This window comes from Brassica napus, chromosome C2 (assembly GCF_020379485.1).
Source record: "Brassica napus cultivar Da-Ae chromosome C2, Da-Ae, whole genome shotgun sequence".
NCBI lineage: Eukaryota > Viridiplantae > Streptophyta > Magnoliopsida > Brassicales > Brassicaceae > Brassica > Brassica napus.
This window is the reverse complement of record NC_063445.1, coordinates 50780528-50798280: the sequence shown is the minus strand read 5'-3', so window position 1 is coordinate 50798280 and position 17753 is coordinate 50780528. Positions and strand designations below refer to the sequence as shown.

General features: G+C 37.9%; 2 protein-coding genes across 6 annotated transcripts; one reads left to right on the top strand and one right to left on the bottom strand.

Annotated features, from left to right (window-relative positions):
* Positions 1-362: 362 nt before the first annotated feature.
* Positions 363-5507, top strand: LOC106347732. Of its 5 annotated transcripts, XR_007319069.1 has the most exons (8): positions 368-680; positions 1013-2421; positions 2506-2757; positions 3062-3142; positions 3405-3824; positions 3904-4004; positions 4069-4208; positions 4739-5507. XR_007319069.1 is itself a non-coding variant. In XM_048746942.1 (7 exons), exons 2-6 carry the CDS (start codon positions 1366-1368, stop codon positions 3958-3960), a joined length of 1866 nt encoding a protein of 621 aa, XP_048602899.1. In that variant the 5' UTR covers positions 368-680; positions 1013-1365; the 3' UTR covers positions 3961-4004; positions 4069-4346. The 5 variants fall into 5 exon arrangements, 1 of the variants encoding a protein (XP_048602899.1); XR_007319072.1 differs by having other exon boundaries at positions 363-680; positions 2509-2757; positions 3904-4208; XR_007319071.1 differs by having other exon boundaries at positions 368-660; positions 3904-4208.
* On the bottom strand, positions 3898-9599 carry LOC106347733 (phytyl ester synthase 2, chloroplastic-like). The gene is made up of 14 exons (XM_013787326.3): positions 9173-9599; positions 6808-6859; positions 6638-6693; positions 6399-6557; positions 6219-6323; positions 6030-6100; positions 5817-5938; positions 5594-5702; positions 5377-5507; positions 4924-5293; positions 4732-4845; positions 4530-4624; positions 4333-4442; positions 3898-4255 (listed from the first exon to the last, which is right to left on the bottom strand). Exons 1-14 carry the CDS (start codon positions 9582-9584, stop codon positions 4065-4067), a joined length of 2097 nt encoding a protein of 698 aa, XP_013642780.2. The 5' UTR covers positions 9585-9599; the 3' UTR covers positions 3898-4064.
* Positions 9600-17753: the final 8154 nt, after the last annotated feature.

The following is a 17753-nucleotide window of genomic DNA, read 5'->3' as shown; positions in this document are numbered from 1 at the left end:
GGTGCTTTAGAAATAAATAGGACTGTGAACAACACCTACAGCAACTACCAATCACCCCCAATAAAGTGTAGTTTCCAAAAAAGAAAAAAGAGAAGTGTATTTTTCAAATTTCAAATGATAAACAGTGTATATTTCAAATTATTCTCTTTTTTTTTGTCTCTTGCCTTTTTTGCTATTTTTCTTAAATTTTAAAAAAGAAAATGAATCCTCTACTTTTTTCCGTGTTCGGTGGAGTCCTATTGTGTTAGTAAAAAAAAATTAAAAATGGTAAGCTAAAGTACGAAAAGTAAGAAGGAAGAAATAACTGCTAAATTTTGAGTTTGTAATCTATGTAACCAAAAGGAATGAAAAGGATATTATTAAGGAGAAAAGAAATAATTAATGCGGGGGAAAATCGTATCTCGACAAAACAAAGCTTACAGAGAAAATGTTAATTAGAAGCGATGATGGTAATGGCGATTGAGATATTGGGATTTGTTTATAAACAGAGAGACGAAAGATAAGGGGGGAACGAGTGAGCTGCTTTCTCTCTCTTACCCCACAGCGCAGAATCTTAATTAAGCTCTTTTTTTTCTCCCTTTTGGACTCTTCTTCTTCGTTTCGATTTCTGTTAGATTCTTCTAATCCTCTGATGAATCGGTCTGATCCATTGCTTCATCGGTGCGTCTTTTCATGATGAGGTGGAGATTATTATTATTACTATTTCGTAATGTTTTGCAGTTTTCTGTTTCTGCGTTTTTTCCTTACGGTGTTGCTTCCGATGATGAGCTGTTTTTTTGTTGTTGTTATAAGTATTAGTTGATCAGATTGATTTAATGATCATAAGTTTTTTTTTTTTTTTTGTCACGTGTGTGTTCTTTGATCTTCTTCTTGTTGCTTACAAGTTACAACTTTTAAACAATCTTTTGCAAAAGTTGTTAAACAATATGAATCTCTCACAACAACTTTTGCGATGTCCCTATTTCTCTTTGCTATGTAGTTGATCTGGTTTCTCCTGTCTTATTCGTTTCAGGAAGCAATGAACACTGTATACGTGGACAGCTCCAGAACGCTCCGACGTAAAACCACTGTCGAATAAATGTTGAGTGTTTGGTTTCTTGTATGCGGGTTTTAGAATGCAAAGCAATGCAATGCAATGCAATGCGCGAGTTGTGGATGCCTGTGACTGATTCGTAGTTCTAGAATTTAAATTTGTTCTGCGCTAGAGATAAGAGGTAGTCAGTATCATTGTTACCGCAAAGATTTGGTAGTTTGTTAGGAGTTTCCCAGATAAAATAGGGATTTTGGAAACTGACGTCTATCTCCCAAGTTCCAGTAAGGGCACCCTCAGGTTTCTTATCTGATAAAGTCGTCTGAGCATTGGTGATGGGTCTGCCACAGACTGCTTCAAGTGAACTATCCAATGAAGCTTCTTCGTCTACGCCAAGTTGCAGCCTTTCTCAGAGTCTGCCTGTCTATGCCACTTCTCATGATTCGGAAAGTGATGGAGGCATCTCCTCTTCCATTGCAGAGTTTGATAGGAAAACATCATTGGAGCCTCTGGAGCTCACTGATGATCCGTGTACACTCCGTGGCACTTGTGTTGAATCCTCATCTAGTAGTGCTCATGGATCCACTAGCTATGCTGCGGATAAGGTTAGCTCGAGTCTAGCTGGAGCTAGAAGGATAGTGGGTTTTGCATCAAGCCAAACTAGCTCACTGGACAACATACAAACGAGTGTAGATATTGGTGGAGGAGTGTTGGTCAGGAAAAGAGTACTCTCCCCTCTGAACACTCTCTTCCCTGTCAAATTCAGAGGTGACCCGCTTGATATCAGCTCTAGTAACCACCAACAAATAAATTATTCTGGTCTTGCTAATAGGTTCCGTGATTCTCTCGCACAAGATCACTCAAAGTTTAACCTCGCTGGTAGGTTGCATCTCTCTTCCACCGCTTCAAGCAGTAGCAGATTCTCGTCCATGGTCTTCACTGATGGTCCATTATTCGACTCTATAGACCTCCACCGACCCACAGAAGGTGAGGTTTGCGTATATTCACCAGTATATGAAACCTCTGGTATAAAGCCATTGCCATGTGATAAGGATATATCTGTCTCTCCGCCGCTCTCTCTCTCACCACTTGGTCCTAAGTTTTCTGAGAGGATGAAAGCTCTAAGAAGTGGCCAAAACGGGAAGCTAATGGAAGATTTAAGGAACATCAGTGAAGAAGGAGCAGAACTAAGTGTTGACCGTAGATTGTTTGATGATGCATATGCTCTAAGGAGAGCGTTTTCAATGGAGAGAGGTGTTGAATTAGCTCCTTCATCTCCATGCAGAAGGTTCATTAGAAGCTTGAGTGGACGCCCCATTCAGAGGTCATTGGTTGGTTCTTTTGAGGAGTCACTATTGACAGGAAGATTGTCATGTGGGACAACAAATCAGGTTCTCTTCTTACTTAGACTCTGATACTTTGATGACTCATATTGAATCGAAAATAAGTTTTTGTTGTTGCCTCTTTTCTTACAGAAGATTGACGGTTTTCTTGCGGTTCTTAGTATTGCTGGGGGAAACATATCTCCAAAATCACAGAAGCTTCCATTCTCAGTAACCAGTGCTGGTGATGATTGCTTATTGCTATATTATGCATCCATAGATCTCGCTGGAGGAACTAAGTCGAACAATTTCTGGAGCCAGAAGTTGAAAACAAGTCCAATCAGGTTTGATGGTCAGAGCTCCAAGAACCAACTGCGGATTCCCATGAAGGGTCGGATTCAACTGGTATCTCCTTTCTCTTTTGATATTATTCTGCATCTAGTATAGATACTTTTGGAAGTGTGGCTAAAAACTTATTTGAGGCGTGGTTGCAATTGAGATTTGACAGCTGAGTTCCAAATAACCAAGTGCTTGTGCAATATTTTCAGCATTTAATTGCCAAGAAGGCAACTTAGTTAGTCTTCCAATCGTGATCTGAACAAATGTAGTTGTAATCCTTAACAAATTTAAACTGTTTCTCAGTGTTGCGAATAGAGAGTTTTGAAAAGCTCTGAATGTTTTACTCATGATATGAACTGCTCTTGTGCAGGTTCTTAGTAATCCTGAGAAAACACCTCTTCATACCTTCCTCTGTAACTATGACTTAACTGATATGCCAGCCGGTACAAAGGTAATATAGATCATAAAAAGATTACACATTTTCTCGTGGCCTTTCAGAGCAAACTCTCGGTTCTTTTCGGTTCCAGTTTCAGAAATTATTATTTGTTTGTTCTGAAGAGTAATAGTATAGCTTCTAGGAAAGCATAAGGCCTAGAAAAAAACTCGTTGCTTAGCGTTTTGAACTCATTGTTGCATGTTGTGTTGTATCGAGAAGTTGAAGTTTAAATTTTACTTTTCTTTTGTTGAACTGGGTTTTGTTGGATATTGTACAGACTATCTTGCGCCAAAAGGTTACTCTGGGATCATCTAATCCAACTAAAGAAGCAACGCAAGAGAACACCAGAGAAGCCACAAGCTGTGAAAAAGAAAAGTCCAGTAAACATGGGAACAAAAAAGAATGTGAAGGATCTGATTTGTTAAATTCAGTGGAAGGAGGAGATTCGTTACACGAAAGTGGGAAAAGTTGTATAAAATCTTCCAAAGAATGTAACAGCGGTTCTGGTGCTCTACGGTACGCTCTTCATCTAAGGTTTATTTGTCCGTTAACCAAGAAAGCTTCAAAGAAACCTGAAGAAACCAAAACTACGGGGCAAAAGAAAGACTTGGATTCAGACGGGAAGAGGAGATTCTATCTGTACAACGACTTGAGAGTCGTGTTTCCTCAACGCCACACAGATTCCGATGAAGGAAAGGTACGTACGAGATTTGTTTTCTCGAGTCTTGATCATCGTTGTAAATTTTGATCATTTTTATTTGTCTTTTGCGTTGCAGTTGAATGTGGAGTACCATTACCCAGACAACCCAAGATACTTCGACATCACAGACTAAGACTTTCAATGCTTTTGTCCCATTACTGGAACCTATAATAATAGGTACAACATAACCCATAGTATAATGTAATTATGTAAATAATCAAAAGCGAGATCATCATTTCAGAGATCAAACGTCGGAATTTCAGAAGAGAAACCATGTGAGGCCTGATACAACATCCTTGGCAACAAGTGTCTGTAGGGATCACTCTCTCTCTTCATTTTCAAGTAGGCAATGCATTGTTCAACCTCAGACTTGACTTGCAAGTAAAACTCTTGAGCCTTGTCTTTGTCTTTTAGCTCTTGTTCCTTGCCTGCCACGAACATAAAGTGTTCAGACAAGTGATGATCTGAAGTAGAGATCAAGGTCTAGAGTAAAGCATATATGAACCTGCTGTTTCAATTGGTTTCCCAAAGTAAAAGTAGAACCGCCCAGGGATCTTAGGTACAAGTCCTGGGAGATAGCATATCTGGTTTCCAAGTTCGGTCCCATCTCCTTCCCTAACAGTTTTTGACGTTCAAAATCAGTTCTCATCATGAGTTTTTTACTTGGATAGTATTAGAATGAGAAAACATAAAATGTAGAACCTTAAGTTTCCAGCTTGCTTTGTTGCCTCTTCGATGTAATCCATGAAATCCTTTAAGATAGGGATGTTTCTTTGATCATTGGCATCCAGGACAAGCTGAGAATATCATACATTGTACCAAACCAAGTTAAAGTAGAGTTCAGCAGAGCAAAGAGAGAGAGACATTAATGCTTATTTTGCTAACACATCTAAAAAATCCTTACATGGCAGATGTCGTCTTCTCCAACAACACCAAATGGGACAATCTTGGCTCCAAACTTAGATGCAACTCTCACGAACTCTGGTTTCTCTGGCCAAAACAACTTGTATTCTTCACCCTGCAAAGTCTCTCTCTCTCTCTACATGTTTAGAAAAGTCTAGGAACACAAACTTTTATGAGAGAGAAAGAAAAGCACCTTTCTATGAAAAGATTCACGGATACCACCAGGATACAAAAGCGCATGAGACTTTGATTGCAGTAGTTTGTAGATATTGAAGTTGGAGACAGGAACTGCACCCAACATCTTATATTTGTCCAACATCTGTGGGTCGATTAACCGATCATCTTGGATGTTCCACATAAGCATTGGATGTGCCAAACCACGCAAGTGAATGTTTCTCTCTTTCAAGAATTGAGTTATCACTGGAACTATCTCTAGTCCCAATAACACGTGATAGCCAACGTATAGTACAGGCCCTTCTGAAGGTATACCTTCAAGGCCCCTCACACGTTTACCCTTTGCTAATGTTGATAGATATACAGGTGAAGTAGCATCTATTAAGAGCCTGAAGAACAGAAAAATTATCATTCAGTATTGGCTATAACATTGTAATTTGATAGACTGATTTGTTTTGTTGAGCATTTTTACTTGTGGTCGTCTACTAGTTGCTTCAACTCATATCTGGTAAGCATAATGTAATCTGAAATGTGATCATGAGACTTCCCACGGCGATAGAAACAAGTGCATTTGATGATAGTAACCAGATCTACACTGTCCTCCTAACATGAGATATAGTTGTAGTTAGTATCAATCTACTCAAAGGACCAACTTCCTTATGTATTGAATGGAGAGAGAGATCACTTACAAAAAAGAGAAAGTGTCCATTGTCTTTAAGCTTACGGACAATAAAGTTTGGCAATGTGCGTGCGAATCTGTCAATGTCTGCTTCATTCAGCAGCCATTGATCACGTCCACTGCAAATGGTCATAGCAACATATTCACATTACACCTAGACATCTCCTTGCAAGTCAAAGATTTTCTGAATACTTTTTGGGGGAACATTTTGAAAAAGAGAAAACTTAATAGACCTGAGAAGTATCAGTGTTTCAGCTCTGACCGCGTGTATGTGAGTATTCGCAGACGCAACAGCAGACTTGACCAGTTCCATCTTCCAAAGAAGTGTGTCCTTAGGGAAGATCCTACTCAAAGTCTGAAAAATAAAATGTTTTTAATGATGTTGTCAGAGATATTTTACAGAAAAAAACGCATTGATCAATGAGTTTCTAAGAAGGTGTTTGTACAGGAAGATTAGCTGAAACTGCAAAGAGATCTCTTAGAATCCCTCCACCTAACACTGCAGTCAATGGATCGCCTGTGTTATATCAGAGGCAACAATATAAAAACTCAGCTAGTGTGTTATGATTCACTTGGAAACACTTAATCAACAGCATGAAGTCAAGACAGAAAATGAGAAGAGAACAAAACTGTACCTTGCTTAAAACCAAATATTTCTCCCAGTAGTGTAGGAACACCATCTGGTAAAACATTCAGCATTCCTACTAGAGGTTGTGACATGAGGTTGTTGACATGTGTGGCTGCAACAAACAATGTCTACGATGATGTATATGATGAATGACATGTTAACGACAATATAAGACTCAACTTTGTACCTGGATTAGCCAATATCAAGGTAAGATCGATATTAGGATTCCTAGCTGCAACATCTAACGCAAGGCACGCTCCAACAGATTCTCCAACTAAATATATAGGTCTATTTGGGAAACGATAGCTCTCCGACTTAACTGTCCTCTCAATAAGTTGGACCAAGTCTGAAACACAAAAACAAAAAGGCTTTATACGCAATAGGGCTATCTTCTCGGTTAACAAAGGAAGGAGCAAGAGAAGGAACCTTTAGCAGGACTTCGGTCCATGACCGGAATATGAAGGCACCATACATCAAAAACCCTAGTCAAAGACAACAACCTCAGAAATGTCAAAATGAGGTATATCAAGATACAGAGATACCATGTTCTTGAAGTTGCAAGATTATAAAGAAATGAAGAATTTGAAGTCACGCACTCCCCAAGTTTCTTGTGGTGCCGAATGAGCCCAAGTCCAGTACCATCAATACCTACAAAGGTTTTTAGTTTCTTTTTAGCCTTTCAGTGTTCATGCATGCAAACGAGATTTGTCTAAAAATATGATAGGAACTAATTATAATTCATCCAGAACTGATAATGCAAGATTTAAAGTTTGTCAAAGTAATGTGGCCATATAGTTGTAAATCTATATATTGCATTTTTCTCTTTTCATGACAAGTGGAAGGGGATTTTATGACACATATTTTTTGTATTTTTATTTATTTTTACATTTTAGGTTGTTCTTTTTTTTAGAGTAGTGCAATTATGGCACAACACTTTTTACTATAATTATGGTGCAGTGCGGTTTGTAAATATTCGGAGCTATAATCTTTTTATGTTGGTTTAGATATTTGAGATTTGGAAAACCAATTAAATGGGGGTATCAAACCGAAAGGTTAAAAGAGCATTTATCTTTGTAAAAATCTATTCTTCTCTTTTAATTTCAACAACTGAATTAAACATGATATAATTTGATAGGTAGGACTGGTCTGAAAATTTTATTTATATAACACTTCTCGAATTAATAATCATCATATGAAGTTTGATAATCGATTTTATTGGTCACTGAAATTTAAGATGAACAAAATGAAATCAGGAAACCATGGAGCCGTCCTCGACTATGAAAGGGAACATAGAAGTCAGATCACCAAAAAACAAATCTTGAAAACCAAGACGAATATGGACTATCGACGGCAAGCCAATGACGAGGAAAACAACTTCAAAGACGACTAAAACTCTGCCCCATCCTAAGGAGATGCAGCCCCTAACATCAGCCAAAAATCTAAGGAAGAAGAAGAGCAACCAATATTGACCGGAACAGCCTACAACGCCGTGAAAAATAACCACACAACTGAGAACTCATAAACCCAATCAGGGTTGTGCCTGAATAGAGGCAGATAAAGCATGTGCTTTGAGCCATATAAGATTTATATTTTATAGGAGGCCAATTTTAACAAAAAATTTACATAGCTCTGCTGGTAAGGACCTCATGATGCTTAATTGAGGTGCAGGGTTTGATTCATTAAAATGCAAGTGTAGCTATTTTCTCTAATTTTTAAAGATAAAGGGCCAAAAAAATTTTTTGCTTGTGGACCGAAATTTTTCAAGCCCGACCCTGAACCCGATTTATAACAGATACAAGATAATCTCAGAGGAGAAGAAGGCCATGAAGAACAAGAACACATAGGTGAATCTTTTTCATGTGATGATGAGAAGCACCGCACACCGAAAAGGTTAACGATATATATAGATGGTGTGGTTCAATGTCAAAATATGGGAAAAGGGTAAAATACTTCTTAAAAGAATAATGTTCAAAATTTTGAAAATATAAAATACAATTTCGACGCTGAAACCGTTAATCTTAGAATCAACAAATGCGTAAACCCAAAATTATTTAAATTCAATATGATCTACATCAGAGATTCACTGCACCACGAACAAGTACTACATACACACAACAACATATTATAAACAAACACATAATATATTAACTTATCACCTACTATCACATAATACAGTTAAAACATCAAATAATGCTATTAACAAAAAAGACGACCACATAATTATATCATCTAAAAAATTATACTTAACAACAATAAAATAATATTTTGCGAACCGCTGGCAAAAAAATAAAAATAAAATACACAAAAAATGTGTGTGGTCTAGTTCAAAAAGATGACTAGCTTCTCTTGCTTATACCATAAAATCTACACAGAGTTTTATTTTGAAAGATGTGGCCTATATATAATCTACATCTTATATGGTTTAAAGCCAATGATTGACGTCCTGGCCATAATCATTAATGAAACTGCTTTCATGTTGCCATTATAGCGATATGGTTGGTCTGGTGAGGAATGAGGATACACACCATGTGGGTCAATCTCAGAAACCAAATCCAACAATAGTCTATCATTGAGATATCCTTAATTAGATGTTATAGATGTTTAAAAATGACAATAATATCCGGTTTTCTTACATAGAGTTTCGGTGATTAGTCTAGGTTCTGTTCTGCGATCAACCGGGAATCAAAATAAATATTCTCTCGTTTTTATTATAAGATGTTTGAAAATTATGCATATAAATTAAGAGAACATATAGTTTTAAAATATATATTTAAACAAAAGCATCACTAATTATCTACATAACTATATCAGTAATTTTACAATCTTCTGAATATAAAAATAAATTATTTTATTAACATATAAAATATATCATCTAATTTGGAACAAATATAATTTTGTAAATCATGATTGGAAACAGAAATTATTAGATAAGGTGGTAGAAGATTTTGAGGACGAACTAACCAGGTATGAAAAGGAGTAGAGGAGAGCCTTGAGCCTGAGAGCTACACTCCAACGGAGAAAACCAACGAGGTGGACCATCATCATCTCCCACGAGGTCTCTCGCTTCCTCCAAGAAGTCCGACAAGCTCTTATGCAGATCGGGACTCGCCGTCTCCGCTCCCGAATACGGATTCTCCACCACCTCGGCTACCGTCGCCGCTCCGTTTTCATACTTTCTCAACCGTCGACCACCTACATGAGTCTTCAACGCTACGGATTTAACCGCCGTGACTCTATGCGTTCGTCGTCGGGGGTTTGACTTCGAACTGCTGAAAACCGCGTTGGAGAGTCGTCTTTCTGACGAGACGGGAGAGAAAGCGGAGAAGGAGCCAAGTAGTGTAACTTCCATTGGTGAGAAGCTGGAGAGAACCATGAGATGGTTTACGCAAAAGAGTTTTTTGCGTTTCTCTATTTGTTGAAAGCGAGAGTGAGAAGGACAAACGCATTCATGCTAAGAGCCAAGGACATGAAATAGGACATGTTGTGTGTGTTCTGAAAACTGTAATACTCCCTCGTTCAGGTTAATTGTTGTTTTAGGCTTAGTTTTTGTTACAAATGAAATGTCGTTCACGTTTTTCAATATGATTCATACAAGATAGTACTTATTATAACCTCAATATATATAAAATAACAAATCATTTTAATTATATTTTCGTTTAACATCACTCAACATCTATTTTCTACAATTAAATACCTTTTTATCTTTTCCAATGTGGTCAACGTTAAAATTAACTAAACTGTTATAGATTTTAAAGGTACAAGCCTATTTATTTTTTTCAGTAATATTTTTTTTCTGATGGAAAATGGCAAATCTACTTGAAAACACACACGTACTAGGAAAAAGCTCAAAGTTTGAAGAATGGAAAGACGATTCATGATCCTAAGAAAACTTTCTAGGCTTTAGAAAGTTTTCTTTTCATCTTTCTGCATGTTTAGAGTACCCTAATGGAGGTTTTTCTCATCAAAAGATTCTTAGTATTATATAAATATTACTCTTTAATTACGAATTTTTGAAAATTACAGTTTTAAATACTTTCATTTAGGTTTTACGTAATTTATAAGGAATCCCAATTAAATAACAATATTTATATATACATACATATATATGTATATTAAAGAAATTTCGACGGAAACCCCCTTTGGGACCAATTAAAGAATCACAATTAAACCTTTGATAAAAAGATATACACCTTTGATATAAAGCAACTACAGTGAAAATATCTATTTTTTTTTTGGCACCAAAATATTGTTTGAGATTCTTTCTAGTATTAAATTTCATATTTACAGTAAATAAATCTATATTTAGTATCTGCACGACACACAGTTAAAGATGGATGGGCCGGTGGAAACTTGCCATGAGACACAATTGACGATGGGTATAGGTCTCGGAATTTGGCATGAGACACAATTAAAGTTAGATATGTGCCTGCCGGAACTACTTATGTAACGAGAAAGAATGTTCTTTAATTATTGGGGTGAACAGACTTTTACAAATAGTGCAATGGTTAGGCTACTTCTCTATTTAACCACATCGTGGTGGTCTGGTAGTCTCCACTAACCCACTAAAAGAGGAGTCACCGTATTGGTTTAAGCTAGGGATCGATTCCCCTTTATTGCAAAATTACTAACTTCAGATTAATCAAAAAAAACATGGGAACAAAAGAAAATCCGAAGGATCTGATTTTGTAAATTCAGTGGAAGGATCAGTTACACGAAAGTGAGGAGAGCTGAATAAAATATTCCAAATTAAATCTGATCATTTGTATGCGTCTTTTGTGTCGCAGTTGAATGTAGAGTAACATTACCCAGAAAACCAATATATACTTCGACATCACAGACTAAGTTTTTTCAATGTGTTCTGTTCCACAAGGCTGTTATTACTGGAACCTGTAGTAATGTCTACGCACAACATAACCATAGTATAATGTAATTATGTAAATAATCAAAGCGAGATCTGCTGGATCAAATTATCAAGCCCATTGGCTTTGATAAAATTAGCGAAAAGAAATGATATGGACTGTGTATTAAAAAGCCCTGAATATGAAGATTGACATTGTGCAAAGTACCACATTGGGGAACCAAAGCACACGAGAGGAATATAAATAAGTTTTAAGGACATGAGGGTGTTAATGTCTTCAGAAGAGAGGATGACTCCCCACACGCACGCGCCGCCGCCGTTCGGCTCAGCGTGAGCTTGGGCATGGGCTTTGAGTCCCCCCAATAAAATTTATCTTGGACCAAGTTAAACTCAACATTTTGTCATTTAATTCCCGAAAAAACAGCATGCATTTTATTTAAACAACACGTAGTTCGTTTAAAAACAACACGTAGTTCATTTAAAAACAACACGATGTCTCTCTTCTTGACGATATGATGCGGTCATCAGATCAGCTACTGAACCAGAGGTCAACCCAAAGCCCTATTTAACCAGCCAAGGCGCCAACCAGGACATACGTGCGCTAAAAATGCCATATCTTACAAACCAGGAGGGTTTAAATGACGAGGATAATTTTTATGGATTCTACACTCAAGAAGGAGTCCAGGATAATTGGAATTGGGCAAAAATGCTCATAGAGAAAGAAGTTATGAATTTTAGAAGTCAGAGGTTTCTCAGCCCGTCCATCTGCGAGTATGCGAATTTAGAAGAGGATTCAAGCCCAAAGAAGAAGAGGCCTGAACCAAAACCGATCATAGGAGTCAAGAGGAGTTTATTACCTTTCCAGAAAGCCCAAGATCTCTAAAAATGGCCAAGGAAATTGGAAGATATGATCAATTTCCCAAAACCGGCTAAACCAGCTCTACACTTGCCTTATTTGGAAGATCCGGGTTTCACATCAAACCAACCTCAAGAATGGCAGCCAGGAGACCTTCTAAGTCATTCAGAGGCACTCAAAAACATCCTAGGAAGCACCATGCCACACTGGATCAGTCGGATCCCAATCAAGCCAAAAGATCAAGCCGGTTTACTCAGATTGGCCAAACCGACATCATTTATGGAAAGTCTTCAACCAATTCAACTTGGTTCGACCCAGAGCTATTTATGGGAACCAGGAGATACTCTAGACCATTCAGAAGACATCCAAGACGTCCTTAGCTGCACCAGCACCCAGGAGATCAGGCGGATCTCTCTCTCCATCAACATTCCATATATGGCCACCTTTACACTAAATGCTTTGGAGGAGTTTCTACATACTTTTGCCCAAGACCAACGGCCATATTTTCTTTTATTGAGGCCAAGGAGTATTTCAGGAAGGCTTGAAGATCATGGCCACGTCCAGAAGCTATCAAGATACAAGTCTTCACAAGTTTCTCTTTTGGAAGGAAGCAAATCAAGCCTAACGGCTATATTCCATGGAGCCATCAAAGCCTTTGCTCCCAAGACTTTAAGTTCAAGTTATTTTGTTTCCTTTTATCATTTTATGTCTGTTAGAGTCTTTCTTAGTCGAGCCTATAAAGCTCTAGTCTTTGTTTCATTGTAAAGCACCCCATTTTGAAAGTATTAAGAATTATTCAGTTTTCTAGTTTTCTTAAAACTATTGTTCTAAGTCTTTTGAGCTTGTGTGAAGCAACTCTAAAGCACCTTCACTTATCAAGGCTCCTTTCCATAGAGTCTTGTGGCGTCCTCAAACCCCCCATCCTTCCATTCCAATTCGTTTGCCAAGCTTGAGAGTGATACACATCCAGCAAGCAAAGCACCATCTCAATCCACTTCAATCATCAACTGATTAGGCTGAGAGTGTCACACGACCAGCAGCCTAATTCCATCCTATCTATCTTTATTTATCTTGTTTTATTATATTAGAAATCATATCTCATTTGTTTTTACATTTGTTCTCAGGATCATAACTTGCATTCCATCCTATCGCCCATCCGATCATATCTTTGGTCGATCCATCAAGCTTCCATCAACCATTTTGCCATCCCTTATTTCCAGCCTGCAACATTTGGTATCAGAGCTCAAAGCTCCTTAATCAGGTCCATCTATCCTTGCATCATATTTCATTTGCTTGCATTTGTTTTGTTTTCATCATAAACCGAAAAGCCATAAAAACAGTTTTTGCATTGTTATTGTTCTTAAGAAAAGAAAAACAAAAGAGAAAAAGTTTCTTGCATTTGATTCACGAAAATTTTAAAAAGAAATCTCATATTGTGTTTGCATTCATTCCCCAGCTCCACTTTCCATTTTTAGATTTTGTGCATTCATTTAAAAAAAAAAAAAAATCTGCATACCATATTTGTTTCTTGTTTGAATCTTGCATAAAAATAAAAAATAAAAAAAAGGCATAGCATCTTACTAATTTCGTGCATAACATATTGTTTCATCATTTTGTTTCTTGCATCAGAAAAGAAAAAAAAAATATTTAAAACCATAGTTTAGATCATTTGCATATTGTTGGTTTAATTGTTTCATCTTAAGAGAAAAATTCAAAAAAAAAAAAAAAATTCATTGTTAGTTTGCTTTTCATATTTTCTTTCCATTTGTGTTTCTTATCATATCATATAGTTACACTTCGAATTTACATTCAGAAAACCAAAAGAAAAATCATTTATTGCATAGTTACTTCATATCGGTTCATATTTGCATATTTTTTCGGTTTAGTTAAATTGCATCATTGCATTTGTCTTATTTTGGTTATACCAAAACTTCCCATACTTTCACTTGCTCTTTGAGATTTTTTTCAGGAAGCAATGAAAGAGGAGGGACACGGCCAAAACCTAAGGGCCACATTGAGCCAACAGTCCGCAGCTCTACAAAAGCTCCAAATTAAGATTGCTCAACTGGAGAAAAGAAATCAGGCACAAGGCCAACGACCCCAGCAAGGAAAAACAAGATGTGGAGATGTACCAGGGGCTGTATATGTCGAGCCCAAGCCACCAGATCCTTCAAGGATCAATCAAACTCCAACTTCTAAAACCCACAACAATCATGTTGTTAATTCTCGGTTTGATTATAACTCCTTTGCTGATAAAATTGAACTCTTTAAATTTTCTGGAAAAAGAGGTTATCTTAGATGGGAGAGGAACCTTGATGAATGTTTTCACTTCAACAACATCCTGAGGAAAGAAAGGCTAGCTTATGCTATTGATCAACTTAGAGAAGAAGCCTTTAAATGGTGGGTACAAGAAGAAGATGATAGGCGGTTTTACAATGAGACAACTATCAAAACGTGGCGAGCTCTTAAGGAAGTCATGAGGGATAGATTTGCACCAGATTTTACAAGTTCTGAAATCCAAGAACTATATCCAAGGAGGTATCCAATTTATGGTTCCAAAGAAGCAAGAAGATTAGTGACACAAGAGGGTCAAAGAGTCTTGTCTCAACAAGATAACTTTCAGCCAAACCAGGGGCATGCCATTGTCCATTGCTTAGACCAGAAGAGTGACATACCAAAGGTCAGGAAGATGAGTACAAGTGTCGGCCAAAACACTTTGGTCAGGTCCAAAGACAAACCAGAGCAAGCTATTGTCCAAGTAAAGGCTAAGGTAAGTCCTATACTTGATAAATCTTTTCATAAATCATCTACCACTTGTATGATACACTTGTCTTTGTCCAAGAGTGTTATTACAGGTCTAAAGGAGCCTAGGTACATAGAAGAAGAGACGTCAGGCACAAGCCTTCCCACAGACCAGAAGGAAGCTCAAAGCACAAAACAATCAAAGTTGCTTAATAAACCAAAACCAGTGATCATAGTATCAAACCAAGGTAAGTGTCAAACAACACCTTTAGATACTGGTTTAAACATTTGTATTCTTGGTACAGGAATACCAGATGAGAGCCACATTCTTACCGAACCAAAACATGAGCTCAATCAAAATCCACACCACAAGTGGAAACCGAAAACTAAACAAAAGATTGTTCAAGTGCCAAAACCTGAGGTAAATTTCACTCTAAATCATCATGATATTATTAATTCCATGACAAGATTAATGCACTTGTCTTGTCCAAGGAAAAGTGAAATTATTACAGGAAACCAAGATGAGTGCAAGGCAAAGAAAGAACAAGAAGTTCTTGTTGCCACAACTGATTTAAGGGTTAATTGTTCTATGTTTATATCATTTTATAAATCCCTTTATTATGGTATAATATACTTGTCTTTGCCAAGATGTTTTGATCCAGGGATAAGTCAAGAGGAACATAAAAACCGAACTGAGCTATCAAAAGAAGGTGATCATACCAACCAAGATCGAAAGTTGCAAGAAAGGCAGCCACCAAACCAAACTTGTCCAAGGAAGAATATCATTCTTCATCATGCTAAAGCATCCAAGGTAAATTCGAACATAACAAATTCTGTTTATGAAACTCCAGTATCAGATATAATTCACTTGGTCTTTGTCCAGAATGTTGAAAAAATTTCAGGTTGCAAAGAAGAAAGCTTCAAAGAAATCCCACCGGATAATCTTTTGTTGCTAGGAGGATCAACCCCAAAGATGGTCAGAACCGAGCCTAGTAGGAGTATGAAGGACCATCCACTGAAGAAGAGAGGCAGTGCCAAAGTCCATAGCAGAGGCGTGATCATATCCTATTTGCTGAAAGAAGAGCCACCTGATGCACAATCCATCCCCAAACCGAAACAATATCAAGGTAAGACCTTAGAATCTCAAAAGAATATGAAAGCTGACTTGCTCTATCTTGGTGCAGGTTATCAAGTTTCGAGGTCGAAACTTTGTCGAGGGGGAGGGTAAGATGCGGTCATCAGATCAGCTACTGAACCAGAGGTCAACCCAAAGCCCTACTTAACCAGCCAAGGCGCCAACCAGGACATACGTGCACTAAAAATGCCATATCTTACAAACCAGGAGGGTTTAAATGACGAGGATAATTTTTATGGATTCTACACTCAAGAAGGAGTCCAGTACAATTGTAATTGGGCAAAAATACTCATAGAGAAAGAAGTTATGAATTTTAGAAGTCAGAGGTTTCTCAGCCCGTCCATCTGCGAGTATGCGGCTTTAGAAGAGGATTCAAGCCCAAAGAAGAAGAGGCCTGAACCAAAACCGATCATAGGAGTCAAGAGGAGTTTATTACCTTTCCAGAAAGCCCAATATCTCGAAAAATGGCCAAGGAAATTGGAAGATATGATCAATTTCCAAAAACCGGCTAAACCAGCTCTACACTTGCCTTATTTGGAAGATCCGGGTTTCACATCAAACCAACCTCAAGAATGGCAGCCAGGAGACCTTCTAAGTCATTCAGAGGCACTCCAAAACATCCTAGGAAGCACCATGCCACACTGGATCAGTCGGATCCCAATCAAGCCAAAAGATCAAGCCGGTTTACTCAGATTGGCCAAACCGACATCATTTATGGAAAGTCTTCAACCAATTCAACTTGGTTCGACCCAGAGCTATTTATGGGAACCAGGAGATACTCTAGACCATTCAGAAGACATCCAAGACGTCCTTAGCTGCACCAGCACCCAGGAGATCAGGCGGATCTCTCTCTCCATCAACATTCCATATATGGCCACCTTTACACTAAATGCTCTGGAGGAGTTTCTACATACTTTTGCCCAAGACCAACGGCCATATTTTCTTTTATTTAGGCCAAGGAGTATTTCAGGAAGGCTTGAAAATCATGGCCACGTCCAGAAGCTATCAAGATACAAGTCTTCACAAGTTTCTCTTTTGGAAGGAAGCAAATCAAGCCTAACGGCTATATTCCATGGAGCCATCAAAGCCTTTGCTCCCAAGACTTTAAGTTCAAGTTATTTTGTTTCCTTTTATCATTTTATGACTGTTAGAGTCTTTCTTAGTCGAGCCTATAAAGCTCTAGTCTTTGTTTCATTGTAAAGCACCCCATTTTGAAAGTAATAAGAATTATTCAGTTTTGTAGTTTTCTTAAAACTATTGTTCTAAGTCTTTTGAGCTTGTGTGAAGCAACTCTAAAGCACCTTGACTTATCAAGGCTCCTTTCCATAGAGTCTTGTGGCGTCCTCAACCCCTCCATCCTTCCATTCCAATTCGTTTGCCAAGCTTGAGAGTGATACACATCCAGCAAGCAAAGCACCATCTCAATCCACTTCAATCATCAACTGATTAGGCTAAGAGTGTCACACGACCAGCAGCCTAATTCCATCCTATCTATCTTTATTTATCTTGTTTTATCATATTAGAAATCATATCTCATTTGTTTTTGCATTTGTTCTCAGGATCATAACTTGCATTCCATCCTATCGCCCATCCGATCATATCTTTGGTCGATCCATCAAGCTTCCATCAACCATTTTGCCATCCCTGATTTCCAGCCTGCAACACGATAAGTTTAAACGAGAAAAAATCTTGCGGAGGAAGTTTTGTAACGCCTCGCCTCCGAGATCCTCGCGAGATTTCCGCCAACGTGCGCACGTGCTGCATCAGTTACGGAAAGTGGCTCGTCTTCTCCTCTTTATAAACTCGTCTCCTCTTTCATTTCTGCTACGTTTTTCTTTTTACACAGCGAAACCAGCAAATCCCTTAGCGTAAGTCTATAGTTCAAGAGTGTTTCGTAGATTTATTGTTCGATAGGGCGATCACGAGTGAAGCGTGATTCGTCTGCCATTGT